The sequence below is a fragment of the Suricata suricatta genome, chromosome X (assembly GCF_006229205.1).
Source record: "Suricata suricatta isolate VVHF042 chromosome X, meerkat_22Aug2017_6uvM2_HiC, whole genome shotgun sequence".
NCBI classification, from domain to species: Eukaryota; Metazoa; Chordata; class Mammalia; order Carnivora; family Herpestidae; genus Suricata; species Suricata suricatta.
In genome coordinates, this window is record NC_043717.1 from 57,197,885 (window position 1) to 57,207,132 (window position 9,248).

The following is a 9,248-nucleotide window of genomic DNA, read 5'->3' on the forward strand; positions in this document are numbered from 1 at the left end:
ACGAAGGATACCTATCGTTCTGTGTTTCAGAACGATAAGATAGGTGATGGTAAGTCAGACACATCCCCCAGTATGAGGCAATCCCACGGCAAATGTGAGACATTCATTTCTTTGCTATCTCATTTGTTTAGCACTGCTGGGATGCATATGGCTCATTCATGCTTGGAGGACTGTATCTCTGGGGTCCATGAGCATAATCTCTGTTTCCCTGATGAAGGGATCCTAAATGAGGAAACATGGGAGCATGTAAAACGTAGTGTGGAAGGAACATAGCAAAAAGGGGAAAGAAAATTCCGTATGACTTTTGGCCGGTATGGGCATTAATTATAGCTGTATTAGGCCCCTTCCTGGCAGAGGGAAAAATCCCTTTCTGATGTTGAGGCAACTTCTCTTCATGAATATGAATAGGAAATTCTGTGAATGGAATAGAAAACTTTAGCCACTTTGTAAAAGGCTATTACTATGTATGGTCCTCACTTTCCTTATTCTAAGCAAATGCTGACTGTGTATGTTAAACATGATAATAATTTGGTGCCTTATGATTGGCAGATGCTTTGCCACACTTTGTTGCCCCCCTCAGAATATTTACAATTGCAGTCTTGGTATTCTGAGCTGGCTCTCCAATTGGCTCAGGAGAACCATACTCAGGGAGGACATCAAGCCCAATGGGGATTTGATCTTATTACTGGACGGGGTCATTTCATCAATCCACAAGACCAGGCCCAAAACGGGGTTCCAGAGTTATAGATAATGATAACTGATATAGCCTTGGAAGCATGGGACAAAACTACACCCTCAGGGGAGTCCCAACAGAGTTATGTAAAAATGTTACAGGAGGCCACAGAGCCCTATGTTGATTTCATAGCACGATTAGAGACTGCTATTGAGAGACAAGTGATTGGGGAAGAAGCCAGGCAACAAATAAAATGCATTTTAGCATTTGAAAATGCTAATGAAGATTGCCAACATTTATTATTGCCCATCAAGAACATGAGTTCCTTGATGGATTACATTTGAATTTGTCATAACATTGGCACCAAACATCATAAGGCTCATGTGTTAGCTACCATTAGAACTGCAGACCATAACACTCCGGCCTCTGCTTGCTATAAATTTGAACACATTGGTCATTTCATAAAGGACTGTCCAAAATTACGGCCTACTTCTGTTATGCTTAAACAAGTGCCCACTGATTTGTGTCCCCGATGTAAATAAGGAAAACATTGGAAAAGAGGATACCAATCAAAAATTGATGTTGATGGTAATTTCTTACCAAACTCAGGAAACAGGATAATGGAGAATGGCCGCCTCCCCAAACAATCAAAACCAGCTCAAAAGATACAGCCACTCGAACCATCAGCTCCTTGCTTCATGCCACTCTCGGGAACACTGGGCTGGATTTACCCACAGCCCATGCCATAGAATTAGTCCCCTCTCCCATTCCCTTACGGGTCGCTACAGGAATTTATGGCCCTATCCTAGAGGGAACAATGGGGCTAATTTTAGGACGCAGCAGCCTTAACGCCAAAAGCATTAGTGTTAGTCCTGGGGTTATTGACTCTGATTATACTGGGGAACTAATGGTGGTTATGACTACATCTATGCATTGGTATTTTTAGCCAGGGGACCAAGGAACACAATCGGTTTTGCTTCCTTATGTACAATTGAACTCTTGAAACCAAGCCCATGGCTCTCGAGGATTTGAAATTACTAATATGTCAGCTCAATTCTCCATGCTCATCACTCGGGTAAAGCCTGCCTTGACTCTTACCATAAATGGCAGGAGATTCACTGGATAAATGGATACTGGGGCTAATGTTACCATCATCACTTCAAAAGACTGGCCCCAAGCATGGCCTGCTCAGACTTCTCCTTACATGGTCTCTGAAGTTGGAGCTAATAATTTGCCAACCGCCAAGCATTGCAGTTACTGAAGGTTATTGGGACTAATGGTAAGGAAGCTTTTGTGCAATCATCGATCTTGAAGATTCCCTATACATTATGAGGGAGGGGCTTCTTAGGACAATGGACAGCTAAACTGAGTTTTTCCTAAGGGCCATGGATCATTGGGTGCCACCGCTGAAAATCCAATGGAAATCAGGTGAACCAGTATGGGTCAATCAAGGGCCTCTTACTTCAGAGAAATTGCAGGCTGCCAAAGAGATTATTTCACAACAGTTAAAAGATGGCCATATTGAGCCTTCACAATCCCCTTGGAATTCTCCTATTTTTGTCATAAAAAAGAAATCTGGTGAATGGCGACTTCTTATTGACCATAGGAAAGTGAATGACACTATGATCCCCCTGGGAGCTCTACAGCCCGGGCTCCACAGTCCTAACATGATACCCAATGACTGGTATCTTATTATCATTGACCTGAAAGATTGTTTTTACAACATTTCTTTGCACCCAGATGACTGACAACGTTTTGCTTTTTCTTTGCCTGCTCTTAATAATCAAGCTCCTAGAGAGCGCTTTCATTGGAAGGTCCTCCCCCAAGGTATGATGAATTCTCCAACAATGTGTCAAATGATTGGGCATCATGTTTTGCTCCCTATTAGAACTCAATTTCCTACACTGTATATTATTCATTATATGGATGACATCCTGTTTGCAGGAAGCAGTCCCAAAATCACTCAATAAGCCTGTCTCTAGCTGAGTCACTTTTAAGTCATTCAGGACTTGCTATTACACCTGACAAAATACAAACACAACCTCCTTATGAGTATCTGGGGTATCGAGTAACCTGAAAGATAATCCCACCTCAATTGCTTCAATTAAAGCAACAAAATTATGAAACTCTTAATGACTTTCAGAAATTATTAGGAGATACCAATTGGCTCCACCCCATATTAGGCATTCATAATTGTCAATTAACTCATCTTTTTCAAACACTACAAGGTTCACCTGAACTCAATAGTCCCTGAACCTTGTTCCCTCAAGCTTTTGAAAAATTACATTTGGTATTAGGAAAGTTACAGTCAGCTTTCACATTTCAAATAGATCCGTTATCTCCCCTTCCCTTACTCATTCTAGATACCCCAACTAGTCCTATAGGTCTACTTTATCAGCATCTTAATCCCATCGAATGGTTATACCTGTCATATCAACCACCACATAAAATTACCCCATCTATGAACTTATTGCTCCCCTTATTATATAGGGTCAACAGCATGTTATATCTTTACTTGGACATGACCCTAACAAGATCTATCTCCCCATAACCTCTTTTATGTTCAACTCTTGTTTAAGTTTTCATCACATTTTCAAATTGCTTTTGTTAATTTTTTTGGTTTCATAACTCATCATTTACCTGCTAATCCTTTACTTTGATTCTTTAAACAACATTACTGGTGGTTTCAAGATATCATTAGTACCTCTCCTGTTAAAGGTCCCACGTATTTTATAGATGCTCCAAAACATAACATCAGTGTGGTTTAAAAAAATAATATTGAGCATTATGTTGTGTTTACTCCTTACACTTCTATCCAACAAAATAAACTATATACTATTTATGTTATTTTGCTTAATGAATCTACTGCATTCAATTTAGTCACTGATTCTCAGTATGCTTATCATGCCAAGATAAATTGTCCATCTGTGATTTCAATCTTCCTCCTCCATCATTACCACCCTTCTTCACGGTATACAATCTCATTTGCTGTTGCACTTCACCATTCTTCATTACTCATATTGGATCTCATTCTCAGCTTCCCAGACCACTTGTTTATGGCAATAATTGTGCAGATGCATTAATTAAACATTATGGTTTCTTAACAGCTGAAGAATATCATGTTCGGCATACCAATGCAGGACGACTTCATCAACAGTATAGGATACCATATTCTCAGGCTCGAGCCATTGTTCATTCATGTTTTGTGTGCTGACCCCTCCATATACAGCATGGCCCACCTGGGACTAACCTTAGGGGCATGGAACACAATCAGGTTTGGCAGATGGATATTATGCGTTACCTCCCTTTTGGTCATCTCCGGTATATATATGTGTTAATGAACACCTTTTCTGGCTTTATTTGGGCTCACTCCTTCCCTGGTGAATTGACTCGGCATGTTAAACAGTTCCTGTATTCCGCCTTTCCTGTTCTGTGAGTACCCACTGAAATAAAAACTGACAATATGCTGGCTTATACTTCTGCTAGCATGGACGCTTTCTTTATGGAATGGTCTATAATACATGTCTGTGGCATTCCTTACAACCCTCGAGGTCAAGCCCTTGTTGCGTGTGCTCATCGAACACTTAAATTACAATTGCAAAAATTAAAATGGGGAACTGTACCTGGGGGGATAAAAGGAATGCCACTGGCTACAGTTGTACACCTGGCTCTGTATGCTATTAACTTCTTGAACCTGCCACCTACTGCAGATCCTATTTCGTGTGCTCAGCGCCATTTCTCTGCACTACCCCCACTCTCTCACCTTAATATTCCTGTTTTTGCAAAACTGCAAAACTGGGATGAATGGTGTTCTGCTACCTTATTGTGGGTGGGTCCTAGTTATTCCCTTCTTTCTACAGATGGCAGGCATATCTGGGCGCCTCACTGATGTATCCGGCCATAGGCCCCCTACTCGCTGGACAGCACCTCCACCGATGCCCGGTCTTCCTGCAGGAATGCAAATGGCTGCACCTCCACCTATACCTCCAAATGACCTGACTCGTCAAGTGGCTACATTAACCCCTCCTCGTCCCAACCATGGATGAAGCCAGCCTTCCTCTGCCCCACCAACTTAGGGCCAAATAAAATGCCTCACCCAAAAGGCAGAACAGGTAGCACCTGCTGAACATAATTACTGGGCCTACATTCCTCACTCTCCCTTATTACAACCTGTAGAAGAGACTGAGACTGGCCCTAATATATATTGCAATGATACTGTTTTTACACTGGCTTCTTGGGGCCCGGGTATATCCAGTTTCCCCTCGGAGGAAGTAAAAAGCTTCAGTTTTGCTTTGGGATATTCCGTAGCCTCTTTATGTATTGGTAATGGACCCTTTTGTCTGTCCACAAAAATACAGACATGGGTATATATATATATATATATATATATATATATATATATATATCTTACCTCCATCTCATACGGCCAGGACTCTTATGAGCCTGCTTAATGCCCTCACATTGTAATTCACAGAAGAGAACACTACCAATTCAGCAGGAAAGTCCAATGAGCCTTTATGTCAGACTATCACTTATAATCATTATATGTTTGCCTCCATATTTTGGTCCCAATGCTGTGGCCCTCATGGGAAAATATTTTCTTCTAACAATTCCCTATACTCTTGGGTAGATATGGGACCTCATGGTAAATTTTTAAACAATTGCTCAGATTATAATGCCATGGTATGTGATTATATCTCTACTGTCTTTCAGCTTCAATTTAATTTAGGTCATATTTCCACTTCTCATATCCATCATTCTGGCCTTATGGCTTGGCACGAGGGTGGTTTGTACTCCTCCTTCATCCCAGGTTAATTGCTCCCACGATGGGACTGAGCAGTGGGACCTATGGAAGTTGGCAGCTTCTACACAAGCATTGGCCACCTTTTGGGCAATTTCTCAGGCATTTCGTGTTCTATGGCAGATTATTGGTTCACTAGAAACCATACATTTTGCACTTCCTGTTGTGTTAAAATGCCGTTTGTAATGGCCATTGGCACTGTCATTTTTAATGACGCTGAAAAGCTTCTGTCCTGTTCTGATTATAAATTGTATTATTGTCTGAATTCTACTCTGGACATAGATTTAAAGAATCAATCTCTAATTGTTTTATGAGCCTGGACAGGGCTCTGCTTACTGGTGAATCTTACCCAACCCTGGCAAAAGGATCCCCTGGGTAGTCTAACCTACCAGGTATTATCACAATTATATCACCGGTCTAAACGTTTCCTTGCTGAACTCGTCCTAACCATAATTGGCCTCATCCTTATAGCCACTACTGCTGCTGTTGCAGGCATAGCATTACAAACTTCCATTCTGACCCACCCATTTGTTGAAGATTGATCAAAAGATTTACATACCTTATGGACTCGACAATTTGCTATTGATCAGGAAATAGAATCACAAGTAGGAGATCTGCAGCAGGTGGTACAATGGCTAGGGGATCAGGTCTTGGCTTTGCAACACCACAATATGTTGCAATGCGATTGGAATACCACCCAGTTCTGCATCACTCCCCATAAATATAACGATACTAAATATACATGGGCCTCCATCCAACATTTACAAAACTTTCATGGTAACCCTTCATTAGACGTTCACCAATTATTAGCTGATGTCACTTCTACCTTCAATACAGAAATCCCTAATCCCTTATGACAAATTGGCTTCTGAGTTGGTAGAGGGCCTTCAAGGTCTGGACCACAGAGGGCAATGGTAGAGTTTAGAGCATTCCTTAAGCAGTTTGAGCATTGTCTTGCTCATAATGTTGTGCTTGTTTATTATAGGTTACTGCTATCTCTTGTGCTGTCTCCAAGAGTGGCCAACCCTCCAACATTAACCACTATGTTAGCCTTGTGGTGCAAAAAATAAAAAGGGGGAATTACTTGGAAACAGGAGAAACTGTCTCTGTCTTACCTCTGTTCTCAGAATGCTGGGAACATGGAAGTTGATGAAGTCCCAAGAGGGCATGTGGGACAGAGACTTCCTAGTCACCAGTCAAGTGCATCAAGAACCACGACACCAGAGATATACTCACACACAGTGACAGGATTTTCTGGGCCTGTCCTTTCTTTATCTGTAATAGCTGTTCTGATTAAAACATTTACTGTAACATTTACTGTGCTCTCCATGCTTGCAAGGAGGGCATAAAATAAGATGCTGTTTCCAATAAAGTTTGCCATTAGCGATCAGCTTTTGGGGACGTTAATTTCCATTGGCCATCATCAGCCTTTGAGAAGGTTGTTGTGTCAATCGTCATCTCCCCACAACCCCTCCTCACTAAGGAGACTTACCACAGTACACAACATTGACATATATTATATAGTGCAAGAAACTATAGACCAGATAAATTTGGAAATACAACCACAACCATAGATTCAAATTCAGGTCTGTTTGACTCCAAAGCCTATAGTTTGAACCCTGCAACATACTGACAGTTAAGAAAAAAACAAAAGCAGAAAGTTGAATTGAAATCATATTTGGAAAAAAGCAATAAATATATAAGGTTCAGGTGAAAAGTAATTTTAAACAGGTGTTTGTGGTAGAAAATGTTTAAGTCTCTCTAATTTCTGAAGGGATAAAAAACATCAGAAATAAATTTGTCCCTTTAAAAATGAAAATGACTTTTTCAGGGTGTTTAGTGTTGGAGGGAACCGACTGCTGCTTCCCTACCCTCAGTGACTGTTTCGGGCAGTTCCAGCTTTCCCTGCATATGGTTTGCATCTGTGTGAGTGGAAATCCAGAGGAAAAGACGTGGTGGCCGAACCCTTGATGATGCAACTGCAGAAATCCAGGATTAACATAGAGAGTATTGACGCAGTGATCATTGGTGGTAAGAATGGAGAGCTCACTGCAGGAGACATCACTGTGGGGCCATGCTTCGGAAGAGCCATCTCAGGAGCCCCAAACCGAACCACAGGGCCTGTCTGCCCTGATATCTTATAAAGCACAAGAATCTGTGACCTTCAAAGATGTAGCTGTAGACTTTACCCAGGAAGAGTGGGCCCTGATGGACACAACTCAGAGAACGCTGTACAGAGATGTGACGCTGGAGAACATTAGTCATCTGGTCTCTGTGGGGTGTCATTTCTTCAGATCAGATGTGATCTCCCAGTGGGAGCAAAGAGGGGAGCTGTGGAGGGAAGAAAGAGGACCTCCACAAGGCTGGAGTCCAGGCATGAAAAACAACCATAACAAGGAAGAAATAATACCTATGCAAGATATCTGCACGAAGGACCCACCTAATTGCTGGACAGTACAGAAATGTTACGCAGGAGAAGATCTCTGTTTATATAGTGGGTATGATGAAATCTTCACCCACGCCTACACGTTGACTCAACATGTCTTAAATCACCCTGTACGGAAACCCTATAAATGTAATGAATGTGGAAAACACTTCACTCGAAATGCCAACCTTCGTACCCATAAAATAACTCACACAGGAGAGAATCCGTTTACTTGTACTCAGTGTGGGAGGCGCTTCAGGTATTTTTCATCTTTAACTAGACATAAGCGAATTCATACTGGAGAGAAGCCTTATGAATGTCGTCTATGTGGGAAAAACTTTGTTCGAAGTTCCATTAAATGACATGAGAGAACTCACACTGGAGAGAAACCATATAAATGCCATCTATGTGGAAAAGGCTTCGTTACAAGATCTAATCTTCGAGAACATGAAAGAACTCACACTGGAGAGAAACCATATACATGTCATCAGTGTGGAAAAGCTTTTGTTACAAGCTCTAATCTTCAAGAACATGAGAGAACTCACAGTGGAGGGAAACCATATAAGTGTCACCTATGTGGAAAAGCCTTTGTTCAAAGCTCTTGTCTTAGAGACCATGAAATAATTCATACTGGAGAGAAACCATATAAATGTCCTATATGTGGAAGAGCCTTTGTTACTAGTTCTTGTCTTCGAAAACATGAGAGAACTCACACTGGAGAAAGACCCTATGCATGTCATCTACGTGGAAAAGCCTTTATTCAAAGCTCTAATCTGAGAGACCATGAGAGAACTCACACTGGAGAGAAACCATATACATGTCATCTATGTGGAAAAGCCTTTGTTCAGAGTTCTAATCTTTGAGAACATGAGAGAACTCACAGTGGAGAGAAACCATATACATGTCACCTATGTGGAAAAGCCTTTGTTACAAGCTGTTATCTTCGAGAACATGAGAGAATCCACACTGGAGAGAAACCATATACATGTCACCTATGTGGAAAAGCCTTTGTTACAAGCTGTTATCTTTGAGAACATGAGAGAATTCACACTGGAGAGGAACAATATATATGTAATCTATGTGGAAAAGCCTTTGTTACAAACTCTGATCTAAGAGACCATGAGGGAACTCACACTGGGGAGGAACAATATATATGTCATCTCTGTGGAAAAGCCTTTGTTACAAACTCTGATCTTAGAGACCATGAGGGAACTCACACTGGAGAGGAACCATATCCATGTCATCTGTGTGGAAAAGCTTTTGTTACAAGATCTGATCTTAGAGACCATGAGGGAACTCACTTTAATTACAGTGAATGAACATGAAAGTGCCTTCAGCCACAGCTCTAA

The 9,248-nt window shown here is 41.3% G+C and overlaps 1 protein-coding gene across 1 annotated transcript; it reads left to right on the forward strand.

Annotated features, from left to right (window-relative positions):
* The first annotated feature begins 7,310 nt into the window (after positions 1–7,310).
* Positions 7,311–8,411, forward strand: LOC115283927 (zinc finger protein 705F-like). The gene has a single exon (XM_029930421.1). It carries the CDS (start codon positions 7,512–7,514, stop codon positions 8,259–8,261), a length of 750 nt encoding a protein of 249 aa, XP_029786281.1. The 5' UTR covers positions 7,311–7,511; the 3' UTR covers positions 8,262–8,411.
* The last annotated feature ends 837 nt before the right edge of the window (positions 8,412–9,248 follow it).

What these genes read in the sequence shown, in the direction of transcription:
- LOC115283927 (XM_029930421.1), top strand. Translation starts at nt 7,512, where the DNA reads ATGGAGAGCTCACTGCAGGAGACATCACTGTGGGGCCATGCTTCGGAA.